Source organism: Erpetoichthys calabaricus, chromosome 1 (assembly GCF_900747795.2).
Source record: "Erpetoichthys calabaricus chromosome 1, fErpCal1.3, whole genome shotgun sequence".
Lineage (NCBI taxonomy): Eukaryota > Metazoa > Chordata > Cladistia > Polypteriformes > Polypteridae > Erpetoichthys > Erpetoichthys calabaricus.
This window is the reverse complement of record NC_041394.2, coordinates 183,468,805-183,488,883: the sequence shown is the minus strand read 5'-3', so window position 1 is coordinate 183,488,883 and position 20,079 is coordinate 183,468,805. Positions and strand designations below refer to the sequence as shown.

Genomic DNA, 20,079 nt, shown 5'->3' with positions numbered 1-20,079 from the left:
CACTTTTTCCCACAGTATGCACTAGTTACATGTTTTTCCTTTGCATTTAAAGCAGACTTTAAGGCTAAGTAAGTGTTATTTTCTTTGAATACTTGCTTTTCTATATGGTCTGGGAACTCTGAATAAAGTGTCAAAATCTTTTGAACCTTAATTTTACAGTAAGTCAATAACTATACTCCACACTTTCCTACCTGCCTTGGAAATGCCATCTTTTGATTGTCATACATTCCTGTGTAGTTAAAGGATTAAAGACATCACCCCTTCAAGGGCTTGACTACTTTGGATTGGTTGCATCAAGTAATCCTCAAAATTTGGCTGTTAACTTACTGAGCTGTAAATTCAAACACCCCAGAATAATTCTCATCATTGTTTACCTTGTATGCTTGCCAGACTCCTGAGATCTTTGGATGTGAACACTCCCTCAGTATTCCAAAACCTTGTTGTACAGCTTGCAGTGAAAGTTTTTTTAGCTTTGCGATGTGTTCTGTCTGAAAATCTCTCTCAAGGTCTGTCCACATGGCTCCATCAATGTTAATGTTCAGACTGCAGTGGAAAATCCTCCTTTTTTCTCCAGGCTGTGTTTGGCTTTACCTTTGTGTATTTAATTTGGAGCAAGCTCTTTTGAAATTACAGTACTGATTCTGCTTCTACTGTTTGGTATGTCGGTGCTTACTGTGCATCTGGCTGTGGATTATGAATTCATTTTTATGGTCTTCTATATTGCTGTGCTTTATCATCTACTTAATATTAAATCATATCACACTTAATATGGTTACTGTCAATGTTTTTCTTATGACCTTTGTAAAGTATCATATGGTGGTGTGTTCTTAGAAAGATACTATATAAAATAGATTTATAGGCATATTGTTCATATGCTTACATCATTCCTTCCATTTATCTGTCCTATGTAATCCAGGACATGATACAAGAAAGGAATCAATCCTGGTGTCACTCCAGCACTGGGCACAGCAATGCACCCACCTACACTTACTTATACAGCAGATAAACCCACTTACACGTTTTTATGATGTGGAACCAAAATTACAGTACCCTAAAAATAACCCCCCAGACACTAGAATGACATGCAGACTCCACATATAGAGTGCATGGACCTAGATTTAAACCCTTCTGAAGTGGAAAAGAATGCAGCTGTGCCATAGTATCATCCCAGTGCTTTAACAAGTTGTGCTCATACTGTCCTAGTAGGCACCTCCAATATTTCCATTAACAGGATAAAATGTACCTTTTGTAAAAAAAAATATATATATACAGTATAGACCTCAACATAATAAAGCAATAAGTATCTTATGTGTTTTTGCTCTGTTTTTTATGGGATCAGATCGGGACTGCTAACCTGATACAAAATTATATTGATCGAAATAGTCATGGCCTGCAATGTGATGGATTGGTGTCCCATTCTAGTTTTGTATTTCATGCCTGATACATCTGTTACAAAATTTCCACAACATTAAAACCTGATTAAATATGTTTAGTCAATGAATGGATGATTCAGACCTGCAGGTATTATTTTTAGCGATGCATCATCTGCTAGAAACACTTTTACAACGTCCTAAAATATTACTTAATTTATATAGGATATTTCCTTTCTGAAGTGTACAATAATCATAATAATAATAATAAAGTGTAACCTTGGAGTATGCAAGTGTAGAGATTTGTTCCCAATCAAGGGCTCATATCAGCTCGAACCAGGTCACTTAAAGGATAGGTTTGGTATTTTTCAAGTTGAAGTTATTTCTTCACAATCATGGTATATATTAATTTGCTTAATAAAGTTGTGTTCTAAAGTAAGGCTTTTTTTAAATAAATTGATAAAATGCCTTTTGTGTTCAGCTTACAGTAGGTCTAATGAGAACACCGGTCCATACCTGAATAAAAAAAAAAAGCCTTAAAATGTACCAAATCATCCACTTTGAAGCAGGAACAATTATGATTTAAGAAAACTTGCCTTTCATGTTTATGAGGCATCCTTGTAAAAAGAAAAGGAAATTAGAAATAATGATTATATGAAAGATTGTTGGCTCTATTTCACTTGAGGTAAGAATACATTTCCCGTTTGCTTCTCAGCTCACAGCCGCCATCATGCAAAGAGTTATGACAGACCCCCTGCATCCCAACTGTTTATCAATTCAAACATGGCCTATATTGTCTGTCTCTCTCTGTAGCACATACATCCATTATCAATCCATTGGTCACATCTATTTGCGAAATAATGACAATGGTTGGATAAATGAAATAAGCTTCCATAAAGCAAAAAAATATAAGCAATTGTAACATGTGACTTTTTTCATTTAATATTATCTAGTTGTCTACAGAACAGAGACTGTGCTTCAAGTCAGGACATCAACATTCAGTAATGTCAATTGGCAATGAATTTCTGAGGATATTCCATACCCGTTGGACTAAAAGTTCATCGCGGAGGAGGAAGAAGTAAAGTGAAGTAATGTGCATAGCCAGTCTCCTTTTAAAATAGCTAAATATCACAACAATATTTTGCTTTTCTATTTCATAAAAGGTCATGGATACACTCTTTTACAATGTGTATGTAATCTCAAGATGTGGGTCAATGCTCTATAACATTTGTGGCTTGAAAAATAAACACATTTAGTACATTTTAAGGATTTTTCTAATGGACCTGTGTCCCCATTATTCCTTTTGTAAGATACAAATACCAGACTTATCCTTCAACATGCTTTCTATTGCTGTATAGTGTACACCTGTATATCTCTCTAAAGTACAAGCCTAATATAGAAAAAATTTACAAAGTAAAGAATGTGGGACTTTCATTTCACTTTTCAGCAGTTTGTGTATTGAATATTAACAGCTTTAAGGATGATCTTCAAGACAGCCTTTGTAGTGCATATACAATACATCCACACATTTGTGACATGCTATTCAGTCCTCTTCTAATTTTATCTCTCACTCTCATTGCCTCTTCTCTGTAAATCTGTTTGCAAGTCTTTTGGCATTCATTTGCAGACATTCTGCTAATTACAGGGCCGTCAGTACATTTTTTCACAACTTCTCAGAGGCGCCCGTGTGTCTATCATACACCAAGTATTTGGAGTCTTTAAGCATTCCAGTTTGCAGCTTTTTTTCTTTGTGCTTTGACATGTTGAAATGATCCCAGAATTGCTGTTGGATTGATTATTACCAATTTTGGTTTAATGCTTATGTATACTTACCTGCATTGTGGTTTTGGAGTGGAATTAATATCTTTGAACCGAAAACTGGAAGGCACTGCATCGGCTCTCACATTTTGCTGTTCTTAATTGAGAATTTGCAAATGTCTCATCTTTATAAGATGATACATAACATTTTCTTTCATGCATTAAGCTCTGGGGTGTTGCTGAATCCTCTAGATTGCATGGGAAGTAATTAGCTTGCTGGCCAACAGGGCCCTTCAGGTGATGACCATATAATTATTAGGTCGGCTGTTATTATTTTTCACATGTTTTTGCCATAGGTGTGGGATGGTTGTGGGCAGATGTACACTATCCAGAATCTTATTTTATATGTAAAGAATTTATAGTTCATGCCTTTGGTTGGACATTAATGGGTCCCTGAGGGATTGTTTTCATTCCCACCAGACAGGTAATGCACTTTAGTAGGTGACCGCTGCTGGATTTTCAATAGAAGATTAAAATAAATAAATGGATTAAGAGAAAAAGTGGGGGGTTGGTATAAATGCCAGCTTTATAGGATGAGCAATGCTGACTGTATGGAAGGGAGTTTAATTGCAGTGGATAAAGCTATTAAAACAACTAGTCAGCTAATGGAGGGCATTTATTCTCAAGGATTGCAAATTTATGTAGTTTAATTAACTTAGATGCATTTTAATAAAGTTTTTCATTTCTATTTGTTCATTTTATTATTAGCATCTTCATTTGTATGTTTAAAGAGCTGTGATTTTTTTCTTTTTTTTCCATGCTGAAGTGACGTCATTTACAGTTTGAGAATTGGATCCATAAAAAATGCAGTTGTCAATATTCATATTTTATTGTTATTTTAAGCAAAAGCTAAAAAAATATTTCTTAAAAGAAGCCCTTTAAACGCCAGAACCCATCCTAAAAAGAAAATAATTTCAGGCCAAACACAGTTTCACACCCCTTTTAATTGTAGCAATAAAAAACCCTACACAAAATAGGCTATATTTCAAAGGTACACCATCTGATCTCTTCTATGAACTCTAGAACATTAACAATAGGAGGGTGGTTTGTTCTCTCATTTTTTAACCTAAAAAAAGGTTCTAAAATGGCAGGAAATTTAAAGAGTTAAATGATTCTTGTACCTCTTTTTTTTTTTTTTAATTATAAAAAAATTAAAAAAAAAAAAAAAAAAAAAAGCATTAGGGATCATAAAATGAGCTTCCGTCACTTGTGGTGGATTTCATGGTTCTGTTTACATTTCAGTTTATTTTCTCTATGAAATATAAATTATATATTGTCAAACTTTACAAAATATACCGCCCTTTGCCAGCAGCTCCTTTTATGTGGTTTTGATCAGGGTGCAGATCAATGATTGTGCAGCCCCCTCTGCGCCCTCCCTACCCTACTTCACACTAAATCACGTGTACGCATAATCAATATCTGGAATACCAGCGTCTCTGTAGCCACGGTTTGTTCCGTAGCCTATTGTGTGCGTGCTCTTGTAAAGACTTGTTCCATTGGATGGGAAGATGGTGTGAATGACAAAGTCCTCCTTGGCTCTCGGTTGCTGCTGGTTGTTCAAAGGCATCATCTGAAAGCCTGGACCCCTGATCTCCAGGATGGTTGTGTCCTTTTTGGTGCCCGACTCTACATAGTCATCGGCTTTCCGACTGCCCCGGGTATAACTCTGTTCTTGTGCAAACAGGAAGCCAGATTTATGACCATACCAACAAAAAATGGCAAATATCAAAAGCAGCGATACAAGGGCTGTAGCCCCACCTATTATTCCTGCCAGAGGCAATGCAGCTAAATGGTCCGAGTCGGGCTCAATGTTCCCTGTAGATGTGGGGTCATGTGCCTCTGAAGTCTCTGCTTTGGCACACACTGGAGTCTCATCTGCAACAAAAGAGCTACCAACCTCCATAGTCACCATGCAGATGATGTACGTGGATTTTGGTTCCAGGGCAGTTAGCAAGTATTCAGTTCGATCTCCCTGCACAAGAGTCTCTGTGATGGAACCAACTGCAGGGCTGTGGCCTAGCCGTAACCAGCTTAACCGGAAGGAGCTTACTGGAACAGTAGTTTTCCATGTTATGTGGATAGAATCTGGGGTTAATGGCTTGACTTTGATCATAAGGTTTTTAGTCCCTGCACCAGTGGTCATTGGGTAGTCCACATTGGCATCTGGCAATCTTAGCCCTGGCCTCTTGGACTTAAGAGTAAACAGAGATCCTTGTGGCGTTGTGGTTGTGTGACCAGCCCCTAAAGTTGCCTTGGTGCCACCTTGATGATTGCTGTTGGAACTCTGACCACTTTCCAAACAGTCATCCATTTCAGTGGTGATATCTTTTATAGCCATGCCTCTCACCCTGTCAGGGGACTGGCACATGAGACCACGCACATTGACAGTGAGTGACATGATTTTCACCCAGTCTCTCAGCCACATTAGGTTACAACCACAATGCCAAGGATTGTTCCTTAGTAATAGTTGGGAGAGGCTGTCAAGGTCGTCAAATAGGCCACGGGGCAAGGTGGTCAAATTATTGTTTGACAGGTCCAATCGCTGTAGCTGCCTCATATTGTTTAAAGTATTGTAGGGTATGTGCCCAATTGCATTATCTTGCAAATATAGCTTTTGAAGGTGTGCAGTGGGTAGGTTTAGAGGCGGTGCCAAGAGGGAATTCCTTACCAGTGACAACTCTGTCAAGTTCTGGAGTCGACTAAAGGTGTCATCTGCGATCCTCTGATTAGCCAGAAGGTTGCCATCCATGACTAAGCGGCGTAAGCTGCTGAGCCCCTTAAAGGCATGTTGGGGTATTGTAAATATCCGGTTGTCGTCTAACCGAAGTTCTTCTAGAGTGTGCGGCAAACCTGATGGAATGCTGCTTAGATGGTTGCGTGAAAGGAATAGCAGTCTGAGATGTTTACTGTCCGCAAACGCATCATCTTCTATACTGACTGTAGACACAGAATTATCATCCAAGTGAAGCTTTTCAAGTAAAGGTATTCGTGCCAATGAGTCTCTGGGGAGACTGCGTATATTATTGTCTTGTAAATGTAGTTCACGTAACGAGCGAGGCAAGTTAATAGGGAATTCGTCCAAGTCGTTTTCATAGAGATAGATGACCCTAACATTGGTTTTGGTACTCAGCTCTGATGGAACCCCCGCATTATTAATTTGGTTGTTTTGTAGATAAAGCACAGTGGCATCATCTGGGATGTCAGGAGGAATTGCAGTTAAGCCGCGGTCATTGCAGTAGATAAAGCCCGTATCACATCGGCATGCATGTGGACAGTGGATGCTGGACTCGAGAGCCTCTGCTAAGAAAGTTAATAAGAGAAGACACAGGAAGAGCCAGTCATGAAGTTCTTCTGCTGCAACCGCCATCGCAATCAGTAATGGTCTCCTTTTTCTGGAATAGTTGACCTACAATGAGATTAAGGTTAAATATTAGAAAGTGTGCCTCTTTTCCAATTTCTTAACTGATTTGGCATAGCCTACACAAAAACCACAGTACATTCACTTCAAACTGAAAAATAAGCCACCTATTTCATGCAACTGCCATTAACATTACTGGGCTACAGGCAGCCAGAGCCGATCTTGGCAACATTGGGCAGATGGTATTAATCGACTGTGGAATGGTTGCCAGCCAGTGGTAGACTCAATCTTGCACTTTCTCATTCCTAACCAGTTTAGATTAGCCTTTTGACCTAAAGTGCATGTCTTTTGGATCTGGTTGCAAACAGAAGTACCTAGAGATAATGGAGAATATATGAAAAATAAATAAATTTTACAGAAGCAGCTTCTAGAGCATTAACAACTGTGCCAAAATGTGCTGGAAAAATCAACCACAAATATTTTTTATTGAATAGAAGTCCTTTGAGTTTAATGGTAAATTAAATGCCGATTCGCTAGTTACTATTGGTGAAATTAGATATTCATAGATTTTTTTCTAACCTTACTTAGGTTAGTGTACATAGCTGAAACAGGTTCTGAGGGAAATGATCACACTTGGTTTCCAGCGTGTCTGTGTATCCCCATGAAATTAAATACAACGTGATTGGTAAGCAGCAGTGACCACACTTTGTTATCCATGCATGCAAATGTGAGATCTCGGAGCAGTTAAAGGGAAGGCTGAAATTAAGGTGGTGACAATAGGACATCCTGTTTTAAGCATGGCATTGTCAGATAAAACTGGTGCAAGTACAAAATTGCCATGGGAATTCTTACTATCTACATTTTAGATAACCTAGTGTTGTTAAGGAAACTTCTGGAAAAAACCAAAAAGATCAGTATTTATCTTTCAATCTCAGAGGAGCTGGAAGTCTTTATTGCATACAAGAGTATTGACACAATTTCTGACAACTGCATAAACTGCTCATTTTGTATAAACCTTTGAAATTAAACACTAGTTATCTTACCTTGTATTGCATAGCAAATAATGTATGCCAATATTAATAGATACAACAGAAATCTTTTTAAATAAGAATGTTCCCTATGGGACGAGTCACCATCTAGTTTATACAGTAAAGATCCAGCTTTATGAATTTTTTTATGTTTTTGTTAATTAAGCATGTAATATTATTTCATTTAAAGCATACAGCAGGTATGTCTTTGTATTAAACCTAAATCTGTTTGAACTGATTGGTCTCTTATCTATCTATCCATCCATCCATTCATTCATCCATCTTTGAAACCCGCTTATACCAGAAAGCAATGGTCGCAACGCAGGAACAGTCTCTGGACTAGGTGCCATTCCATTGCAGGGTGAACACATACACAAATCAGATGCTAATATAGCAACTCTTTGGAATGTGGGAGGAAACCCACATGAACGAAGGGAGTACATACATACTGCACTGATGAAACAACCAGGAAACCCCAGTCTCATTGTTGTGAAGCAGCAGTGCTGCCATGGCTCTGTCATGCCACCCTTCTCTTATCTATCTTAATTTTTAGATTACAGATCTTTAAAAGTCCCAAAGAGATACAATTCTGCTGAACACATCAAGTCAATATGCTAGTTTTTCCTCATATTCTGCAGTCTGATTTGAGATATCTGTTTGTTGCTGTTCTCTGTCCTGTATTTATCATAATAGTGAAATTGACTTTTGCAAGTTCAATATCTGGTTGTTTGATTATTGACATTTATGTTGGGGTTAATGAGCTGTTTTCTTGGTGTGATACAAATGATAATGGGAAGCAATCCCCAAAATTAGAGTTTTTAAGTAAATACATTATAGTTTTTTTGTGCAGATGTAAGTCAGCTGAGGCAATGGCAATATCAGCTCACATCACAATTTTTGATGTATATTGTATGTGTTTCAATTGGAGCACAAGAGAGCTAAGAGATTTGTTCAGGGCCACACAGTGAATTGGAGAAAGTGATTAAATCTGAATCCTTGTGGATTAAAGTCCATTCAGTGGTTTTAAGTATTACTTCAGCAATTTCTAGATCAAAAGCCAAGTTTGCCTGTCAGGGAACTTCATTGTTGCATTATCAAATTGTTTTCAGTACATAAAGAGGTCTATAAAAATAAAGTTTATGCACACATTTGAGGAAATTTGTAACACCTGACCTGAGCTAGAATTGGGTTTTGCAATATAACAGTGTATTCCAGAGGAACAGGAAGATGATTTTCTGCTGACAGAAAGTAAATTTGTGACATCAATTACATATATTTAAGTAATAAAAGATATGTTTTGCATAAATATGCAATAGCGTCATCTCTAGTAATAATATACTACACCACTCTCACATGAATAATAGGTATATAATGGTACAGTATTAGGTTTCCGATTTAGTGTTGTGTTTTACGCAAACTTGCCATTTGAACACATCTTCACTACAAGAAAATGTTACAACATTATCAAGCCATCTACCAAAATGCACCTGTTGCTTTCCTTTAGAATTTGGCATTGGCTGTAACATTTAGCAACATCACAAGATTAGAGTAGTTTTTAAAACTGAAACATGCAAAAAAGTGGTGCTTATTTGCTAGTAATATTGTAAAGAAGTATTCTGCATGGCAGCAAAAATGAAAAATTAAAACTGTTGTCTTCCTTGAGATGGTTCCTCGGATGTGGCGACCGTTATAGTAACCATAGATCTGTTAGCATCCCATGGCTTCCCTGAATTACATGGTTTGCTGGTGCTCAATCTGTTGCTAACTTCTATGAAGGTGACTAAATGCTTTTGATTGGTGGTATTGTGGTTGTGATTTTTCTGTTGTGCTTTTGTCTTTTTTTCGATAAAGAATGTTATTTTTTTCATGTCCAGTTCCCATACAACATTGAAGTGGATTAAACTGGTTTAATAGTGCATATAAGATAAGTGTTGGGTTTAAAAATCAGAAATGAATTTCTGGCCAGTAGCCAATTTTGTAGGTCATGTTTATCATGAGGCAAATCTGCTTTTATCCTCTGATACCAATGGAACTTTGTGATTGGGAAGCTATTCAAGTGTAAATATTTTTTCAACAAATTATCCGAAAATAATTTTTACCCCCACCATTTTCACTGTTCTGGTAGTTTTAAACCACTTCATTTTTGGTAATCTGTATATCTTTTCTGACCAATACGTATGGGTGCTATACTCTGCATAATCGACTTCCCTTCCTTTACTTATGATACACTGATTCTTTGATGTACTTGCATGTAGCTTTCTTTATAGCTAAATTAAAATGGTGATCTTATTCTGATGAACAGAAACGGGCAGAGATAACAAAGTGTGCTTCTGAGGAGCAGTTCTTTCATTGTCATTCACACCTATGCATGTTCACATCAAGTATTCTAAGACCCTTTTAGAAGAAATAATAGAAAAACAATGCAGAATACAATGCAGGCCATATCTGCATAAATGAAAAGACTTAGTTAATCATTTTATGACTCAGTCTGTTGTTAAACTCATAAGTGGCGCAGTGGTAGTGCTGATGCTTTGCAGTAAGGAAATTGTGGGTTCGCTTCCTGGGTCCTCCCTGTGTGGAGAGCACTTTGAGTAGTGAGAAAGCGCTATATAAATGTAAAGAATTAAATCTCTTGTGCTGCTGCTTGTTAGCTCAGTTCAGTTCCTGTCACCCCTTATTAGTCTTAAGGTCTTGTTGTAAGAGCAGCTCACCATTTAATAAACAGGTTCCAGCCTATTAAAAATTAACATTGCGTTTCTTCTTTGCTGACTATATGTGATCTGGAGAACTATATGTTTTGACTGTAATATATACAGTTTTGTCTCTGTCCAAATATTTATGGACCTCTTTTTTTCTGATTTTGGTTCTGTACATTACCACAATGAATTTTAAATGAAACAACTCAGATGCAGTTGAAGTGCAGACTTTCAGCTTTAATTCAATGGGGTGAAAAAAACAATTGCATAAAAATGTGAGGCAACTAAAGCATTTTTTTTAACACAATCCCTTCATTTCAGGGGCTCAAAAGTAATTGGACAATTGACTCAAAGGCTATTTCATGGGCAGGTGTGGGAAAGTCCGTTGTTATGTCGTTATCAATTAAGCAGATAAAAGGCCTAGAGTTGATTTGAGGTGTGGTACTTGCATGTGGAAGATTTTGCTGTGAACAGACAACCTGCGGTCAAAGGAGCTCTCCATGCAGGTGAAAGAAGCCATCCTTAAGCTGCGAAAACAGAAAAAACCCATCCAAGAAATTGCTACAATATTACGAGTGGCAAAATCTACAGTTTGGTACATCCTGAGAAAAAAAGCAAGTACTGGTGAACTCAGCAAAGCAAAAAGACTTGGACGTCCACGGAAGACAACAGTGGTGGATGATCGCAGAATCATTTCCACGGTGAAGAGAAACCCCTTCACAACAGCCAACCAAGTGAACAACACTCTCCGGGGGTAGGCGTATCGATATCCAAGTCTACCATAAAGAGAAGACTGCATGAAAGTAAATACAGAGGGTGCACTGCAAGGTGCAAGCCACTCATAAGCCTCAAGAATAGAAAGGCTAGATTGGACTTTGCTAAAGAACATCTGAAAAAGCCAGCAAAGTTCTGGAAAAACATTTTTTGGACAGATGAAACCAAGATCAACCTCTACCAGAATGATGGCAAGAAAAAAGTATGGAGAAGGCGTAGAACAGCTCATTATCCAAAGCATACCACATCATCTGTAAAACACGGTGGAGGCAGTGTGATGGCTTGGGCGTGCATGGCTGCCAGTGGCAGTGAGACACTAGTGTTTATTGATGATGTGACACAGGACAGAAGCAGCCAAATGAATTCTGAGGTGTTCAGAGACATACTGTCTGCTCAAATCCAGCTAAATGCAGTCAGATTGATTGGGCGGCGTTTCATGATACAGATGGACAATGACCCAAAACATACAGCCAAAGCAACCCAGGAGTTTATTAAAGCAAAGAAGTGGAAAATTATTGAATGGCCAAGTCAGTCACCGGATCTTAACCCAATTGAGCATGCATTTCACTTGTTGAAGACTAAACTTCAGACAGAAAGGCCCACAAACAAACAGCAACTGAAAGCCGCTGCAGTAAAGGCCTGGCCGAGCATTAAAAAGGAGGAATCCCAGCATCTGGTGATGTCCATGAGTTCAAGACTTCAGGCTGTCATTGCCAGCAAAGGGTTTTCAACCAAGTATTAGAATTGAACATTTTATTTCCAGTTATTTAATTTGTCCAATTACTTTTGAGCCCCTGAAATGAAGGGATTGTGTTAAAAAAAAATGCTTTAGTTGCCTCACATTTTTATGCAATCGTTTTGTTCACCCCACTGAATTAAAGATGAAAGTCTGCACTTCAACTGCATCTGAGTAGTTTCATTTAAAATTCATTGTGGTAATGTACAGAATCAAAATTAGAAAAAAGTTGTCTCTATCCAAATATTTATGGACCTAACTGTATCTTTCCTGTGTTTCATAAAACATATTTGAATTAATAAACTCCATGCAGAAGCCAGACGAAGCTTAATTTAAAATATATTCGATATAACTTTTGAAAACACTTTCCACAATTTTCCAAATTTAGATCAATCAGTTTTTACTCCAAGGTAAATAAAGTATAATACCATAAACAAGCAATCACACGTTGGGTTAGTGGAGACAAGAAGTACTGAGATTTGAAGTTGAAGCTAGTGACTGGCTGATTTCTTGCCAATGGCTGTCAACCTGTATAAGGATCTATTGTAGTCAGTACACCGTGATGCAAATTGCATGTATCATGCTTCATTTTTTACTATATAGTTCCTGTTAAATGGAAATAATTTCAACCAGTCTCACATAAGAAGAATAAAAAATTCTAGTGCTTTGTCTAAATCACTCTTTCCAATGCCACAATGTAAAGTAATTTATCAGAACATTTCCAATTGTCTGGATTAAAAAAATCTCAAATCTGTCAAAGTTTGTTTTTCCCTTTTGGAGAAATTATGGAGACTCATCATTGTTAATCCGTCCTTCAATGTAAATTTTATAAGCGCAAATGTTTTCTAAAGATTACATGTGCAGAGAGGGCGTTCACAGAGGTCATGTTGAATTAGTGGCAGATTTAAGTGTTTATACTATTTAAACAGCAGAGCTTCTGCAGTCATGAGGGATTTGTTAGGTTGAACCTGTCAACAGAATTTCTGTGTAAAACGAGCAGGAGCAGAGCCCTTAGTTCTTAGCATAAAGACCTTGTTCCCTACAGGCAGCATGGTTGACATTATTAATTTAGAATTTCAAGTTTCAAGGAGTCTCAAATTTGGCATTATGGAAAATTGTGACAATTGTTTTGTAATTTTGCTTTTTAAATATCATAAGACAATTTATTTGTCACACTTTGAACATCTAATAATCCCAGAAAATCACTTCTAATACCTAGTCAGCAGACTTGAGGCAGCCTGTGTGACACTGTGCCTTACAAAACTTTTTATGGCCTTCAAGATTATGACCTGCTGCCAAAAATGCAACACAATAAAAAAATCTACACTTTCATCATTAAGGGTCAGTTATGGAAACTTCAAGAGTTGTAAAAATTTTAAAACAAAAAATCTTGATGACATGGCGTTTGTGCCAGATTTGTTCACATGCCACAAATCTCCTTAAGTAAAACTAAAAAAGAACTTGCCCATGTCCAGTAACATGTCAAGTTGCTTATCCTGTTTGAAGTAAATCTGAAGAAGAGTAAACAACATGATAAAGATGGAGCTGCTACAATAACTACTTAAGAAGGAGGTATTTATATTTTCTTGGATCATTTTTAACTGCATTTCTGTCTAGTGGATACAGCATGAGACTTTCTTGATCATGCCAAAGTCCATAGCCACTGGATATTAAAATAGGACGTCACTGTAAGGCTGAACATTACTTGTAAAGAGCTATTGAGCTTTAAAGCTAAGATTGGATACAAACAAGATGGTTATTCCACTGACATTGCCTTTATGATAAAGAAAGCAATTGGGGGACACTGCACATGTGTGAGAGATGGTTTTGTGGTTTGATTAGATACAATGTGAAGTAATGCATGGTGTAAACCAAATCCACAGCACTCTCTTTTTCTGTCACTCTGTAGTAGACAATGTTGGTGACAGAATTAGGTTTTGGGGATACTTCATACCAGTAGAGACAGACAGGGATCCAAGGATTAGATTACAAGACAATCACAGAAGAAAAGTGATTTCTGCTTGTTGAAAGACTGTGTTAGGTCTGACCTTTCAATTGTTATTGTATATCTGGCTAAAACTTTATTCATAGCAGCTATCAAGTTTAGGATACATTACTGTTCATATGTGTTTTATACAATGGATTACTGGAAGGTTAAGTGATTGCTCAGGGTCATACAGAAACTGGCAATCTTAGGGCTTTAACAAGTTAGCCACTAACACACTATACTGCCTATTCTAAACAAAAGTGTAAATTTAAAAACAATGAAGTGGCTCTGGAAAAAGTTGCCTTGTCAAATTTGAAATGTGAATCTAATATAAAGTTTGTGGTGCAAACACAACACACTGCTATTCACAAACCAACTTGAAAGAATATGAGGCATTTACTATCTTGCTTTTTATTGTTGCAATACACATACTTTAAATATTTCAAGGCTAAGGCTGGCTCAAAAAAGAGCTTCCAAAAATTTTTGGAGTGACATGCTTGAGGATGGTGATGCAATTAATAGCTTTTAGTATTATTAATTACTTTTCTCAATATATCAATAATAATTTCATGTTGAAAGTGAGGTGTAGGTTGTGTAGATGAGTGGAATAATGTTCCACTCTAATGAATTCTGAATGTGCGTTTAGGCAGCAGAATGTGACAAATGTGCAAAAGTGTGAAGAGGGATAAATTTGTTCATTGTAAAAACTTGGCAAGACATTTTAATTGTTAAAAATAGATTTCTGTACAGAGATCAGTAATGTTCTATCATATGTCTTATATATGTCTGTCTGTGTGTTCAAGTCCATCAATTCTTTGAATAATATTTGAATGTTCTTGTCAGTTTCATGCTTACAGTATACCCATTTAACAACAGCCTCAGACACTATGATGCCTTAGTGCACTTGTGATACATATAGCTTCATATCAGCAATTATCATACCCAACCCAAACAAAGCAGAAATGTTTAAAATTATTAGTCGAGTGGATAGGTGGAAGACTAGTCATTACTTTTGACTTCTTCAACTACAACAGCAGAGCATGAATATAAGATAGTTGAAAATCAATTTCACACAAATGTTATGAAACATTTCTTCATGCAGACAGCCGTCGATTCAGAATTAAGTGGCCAATAATTTACTACCAAACAGCAACTTGAAGAACTTTGTCTTAATTATTTTTTAAACAGTAGGTGAATAGAAAATGACAAATTCCATTGGGTTGAATGCAATGTTCACATCAAAAATGTGTTTTAATTTCAAAACAAAACATGGAAAATAAGATTTCATTTTTTTCTCTCAGATCTGAAGCAGACCTTGTTGGGTTATTCATTGGTGCTAGTAATTAAAGTCTGGGATCTATCTCAGTTAAAATCGGAGTATTATCATTATGAAGTAGGATTACTGATGACCAATGTTACAGTACAATGAGGTTCAAATACACAGTCAAAGTGAGAACTGTTGAGAGATGAGCAGGAGAGTAAGACATTGTTACTGCAGAGCCAATGCTAGCAACCAGTGTTCATCATATTGTCTGGATTAAAAAAATTCTGGATTAATAAAAAAAAGTCTATCATATCTTCTTCTTCTTTCGGCTGCTCCCGTTAGGGGTTGCCACAGCGGACCATCTTCTTCCATATCTTTCTGTCCTCTGCATCTTGTTCTGTTACACCCATCACCTGCATGTCCTCTCTCACCACACCCATAAACCTTCGCTTAGGCCTTCCTCTTTTTCTCTTGCCTGGCAGCTCTATCCTTAGCATCCTTCTTCCAATATACCCATTATCTCTCCTCTGCACATCTCGCCTCTCTGACTTTGTCTCCCAACTGTCCAACTTGAGCTGACCCTTTAATGTACTCATTTCTAATCCTATCCATCCTCGTCACACCCAGTGCAAATCTTAGTATCTTTAACTCTGCTACCTCCAGCTCTGTCTCCTGCTTTCTGGTCAGTGCCACCGTCTCCAACCCATATAACATAGCTGGTCTCACTACCGTCCTGTAGACCTTCCCTTTCACTCTTGCTGATATCCATCTGTCACAAATTACTCCTGACACTCTTCTCCACCCATTCCACCCTGCCTGCACTCTTTTTCACCTCTCTTCCACAATCCCCATTACTCTGTACTGTTGATCCCAAGTATTTAAACTCATCCACCTTCGCCAACTCTACTCCCTGCATCCTCACCATTCCACTGACCTCCCTCTCATTTACACACGTATTCTGTCATGTTCCTACTGACCTTCATTCCTCTCCTCTCTAGAGCATATCTCCACCTCTCCAGGGTCTCCTCAACCTGCTCCCTACTCTCGCTATAGATCACAATGTCATCAGCAAACATCATAGTCCACGGGGACTCCTGTCTAATCTCATCTGTCAACCTGTCCATCACCATTGCAAATAAGAAAGGGCTCAGAGCCGATCCCTGATGTAATCCCACCTCCAACTTGAATGCATCCATCACTCCTACCGCAGACCTCACCACAGTCACACTTCCCTCGTACATATCCTGTAAAACTTCTTATGTACTTCTCTAACACTCTTGACTTCCTCATATAATACCACAGCTCCTTTTGAGGCACCCTGTCATATGCTTTCTCCAGGTCCACAAAGACGCAACGCAACTCCTTCTGGCTTTCTCTAAACTTTGAGCTAAAAATTGCATCTGCAGTGCTCTTTCTTGGCATGAAACCATACTGCTGCTCACTAATCATCACCTCACTTCTTAACCTAACTTCCACTACTCTTTCCCATAACATCATGCTGTGGTCATCAATTTTATTCCCTGTAGTTACTACAGTCCTGCAAATCCCCCTTATTCTTAAATATCGGCGCCAGTACACTTCTTCTCCACTCCTCAGGCATTCTCTCACTTTCCAAGATTCCATTAAACAATCTGGTTAAAAACTCCACTGCCATCTCTTCTAAACACCTCCATGCTTCCACATGTATGTCATCTGGACCAACGGCTTTTCCATTCTTCATCCTCTCCATAGCTGCCCTTACTTCCTCCTTGCTAATCCGTTGCACTTCCTGATTCACTATCTCCACATCATCCAACCTCTTCCCTCTCTCGTTCTCTTCATTCATAAGCCTTTCAAAGTACTCTTTCCATCTGCTCAACACACTCTCCTTGCTTGTGAGTATGTTTCCATCTTCATCCTTTATCACCCTAACCTGCTGCACATCTTTCCCAGCTCGGTCCCTCCGTCTAGCCAATTGGTACAGGTTCTTTTCTTCCTCCGTAGTGTCCAACCTCTCATATAACTCATCATACTCCTTTTCTTGCCTTTTTTTTTAGCCTTCGCCACCTCTCTCTTCACCTTGCGCCTTATCTCCTTGTACTCTTGTCTACTTTCTGCATCTCTCTGACTATCCCACTTCTTCTTTGCCATCCTCTTCCTCTGTATACTCTCCTGTACTTCCTCATTCCACCACCAGGTTTTCTTTTCCTCCTTCCTCTTTCCAAATGTCATGCCAAGCACCCTTCTTACTGTCACCCTTACTACATCTGCTGTAGTTTCCCAACTGTCTGGTAACTCTTCACTGCCACCCCAGTGCCTGTCTCACCTCCTCCCTAAACTCAACCTTGCAGTCTTCTTTTTTCAACTTCCACCATTTGATCCTTGGCTCTGCCCTCACTCTCTTCCTCTTCTTGATCTCCAACGTCATCCTACAGACCACCATCCTATGCTGCTTAACTGCACTTTCCCCTGCCACCACTTTGCAGTCTTCAATCTCCTTCAGATCAACTCTTCTGCATAGGATGTAATCTACCTGTGTGCATCTTCCTCCACTCTTGTACATAACCCTATGTTCCTCCCCCTTCTTAAAATATGTATTCACCACAGCCATGTCCATCCTTTTGGCAAAATCCATTATCCTCTGACCCTCTTCATTCCTCTCCTTGACACCATACCTACCCATCACCTCCTCGTCTCCACTGTTCCCTTCACGAACATGCCCATTGAAATCCGCTCCAATCGCCAATGTCCCTTGGGTACACTGTTCATCACTCCATCCAGCTCACTCCGACATTCTTCTTTCTCACCCATTGCACACCCAACTTGTGGTGCATATGCACTAACAACATTCATCATCACACCTCCAATTTCCAGCTTCATAATCATTACTCTACCTGACACTCTTTTCACCTCCAAAACACTCTTGATATACCGTTCCTTCAGAATAACTCCTACCCCATTTCTCCTCCCATCCACACCATGATAGAACAATTTGAATCCACCTCCGATCCACCTGGTCTTACTCCCCTTCCATTTAGTCTCTTGCACGCACAATATATCAACCTTCCTTCTCTCCATCATATCTGCTAACTCTCTCCCCTTACCAGTCATACTACCAACATTCAAAGTTCCTACCCTCAGTTCCACTCTTTACTTTCCTCCTCTCCTCCTGCCTCTGGACACATCTCCCCCCTCTTCTTCCCCTTCTTTTTCGGCCAACAGCAGCCCAATTTCTGCCAGCACCCTGTTGGCTAACAGTACTGGTGGCGGTCGTTGTTAACCTAGGGCTCGACCGATCTGGTATAGAAATTTGTATTGTTGTCCGCATATTGATTTGGCAAAAATTTTACACCGGATGCCCTTCCTGATGTAACCCTCCCCATTTATCCAGGCTTGGGACCGGCACAAAGAAACACACTGGTTTGTGCATCTCCTGTGGCTGAAGCTGAAAATTTAAAATTGCACCCAGTATGATGAAAGAAAAAGATGGGTGATGAGTGATAGCAACATCATGTCAAAAATCTGTTATAATTTAAAATAGTATCATTTTACTATCCGTGCTAATCATTTTGTACTTTATACTAACAGTTCTTTGTTTATAATTGGTGAACAGCAATAATGGCTTATGAGCGGAAGTATGCTTTATAAAAACAAACTGAATTTTGAATAGGATTGAATTGTTTTTTGTTTTCTTGACTTTATAGGGGATATCACCCCATATCAAGGGTCCAGAGTTCAATCCTGGAGAACTGCATTAGCTGCAGGGTTTTGTTCCCAATTTAGTTGCTGAATTTGAAGCCAATTCTGGGCTGTTAGTGATTCCATTTTGCCATGTCAGGTCATTGTTTTATTGCAGTTTTTTTTATTTCCTACGATATCATCCAAATGATTTGTGTTGGAGCAGATTAGTAATTCTCAGTCCATCATTTTTTGCTCTGTTTTTTCTTTCAAAGTATTTTATTTAAACACACAAATGTAAGTGGGACCAAGTTAGATGGTGTGCCACTGTTCCTTTGTTAGTTGCATTTATTTTTTAATTTCCATATGGTTAACAAACCAGGAAACAGTTAATTAAGATTAAAGAAGCAGTTAAATGTTGCAAAGTTATTGAAAATGTAGCACAGAAATTTTGCTTCAGCAGTAATTGACTTCTAATTAAGCAACTGGGTTGGAAGGAAAAAACCTGCAGCTGCTGCGGCCCTCCAGGACTGAACTTGTGCACCCCTGCCCTATATGACATCTGAGGTCATTACAACATTTCAAAGACTGACATCTTTCTATCATAAGTCTTTAATATCTGCTTGAGTCATTCTTTCCTACCTGAAGCAAATGACCAGTGTGTATTACCATTGGACGTTGAGTCCTGATATTTAATTACTTTCTGTTTACCAAAATATAAAGAGGTAATTTTCATCTACTGACAATTTGTCTGAAACTATCATGGCATTATTTGATTTGAAAGGTAGAGTTAGGGTGTTTGTAAGCCATCTCCATCCTGCACACTGAAAAGCATCCCACATATTAGTTGTTAGAGCAGTACATTTTTAAAGTGTACATTTTTGTACAAGTAACACTTTTAAAAGCATTTTAAGATGTTGACTTGGACCTTAGAAAGGATCTATCATTTAACCTTTTGATTTAAAAGGAATCATATTGCTCTTTTGGGAAGCATTTGATGGTGCAATGTTATAATTCCTGCTCACCACTTTTTTATTTAACAAAGAAAAGTAAGCTGCATTGGAGAGCTGTGCATGTTATGTCCTAATGCAATCTTCTGCCCATTGATATGACTCATTGACAGCTGAACATGTTATACCTGGTCATGAAACTATAACCCCATTTACTAGTTTAATTAGATTAAAGCTTTTCAAAACAGATGCTGTTCAGGCTGGGTACTGCAAGGATGGGTAAGCAATATTGTAAAAATGATGAAATCATAAAGATGTCGACAATTACTGCTAAAGCAATGAAGCTCATAATTTGGATGCAGAAGTGAAAGCTGTGTGTAGGTGAGTCACGAGAACTTTTTGTCTATTAAGTTAGGCTTCAGTTTTGTGACTGAGATTTTA

General features: G+C 38.2%; 2 protein-coding genes across 5 annotated transcripts in view; one reads left to right on the top strand and one right to left on the bottom strand.

Moving 5' to 3' along the window:
* macrod1 (mono-ADP ribosylhydrolase 1) overlaps positions 1-20,079 on the top strand; it is a 575,305-nt gene that overhangs the window by 140,018 nt on the left and 415,208 nt on the right. The window lies entirely within an intron of this gene.
* Positions 4,113-20,079, bottom strand: part of LOC114657762 (leucine-rich repeat transmembrane protein FLRT1-like) — a 112,504-nt gene continuing 96,537 nt past the window's right edge. For both annotated transcript variants that reach the window (XM_051922944.1, XM_028809631.2), the window contains exon 4: positions 4,113-6,594. In XM_051922944.1, coding sequence (XP_051778904.1) covers positions 4,585-6,555 — 1,971 coding nt within the window. In that variant the 5' untranslated portion in view covers positions 6,556-6,594 and the 3' untranslated portion in view covers positions 4,113-4,584. The remainder of the gene's footprint in view (positions 6,595-20,079) is intronic.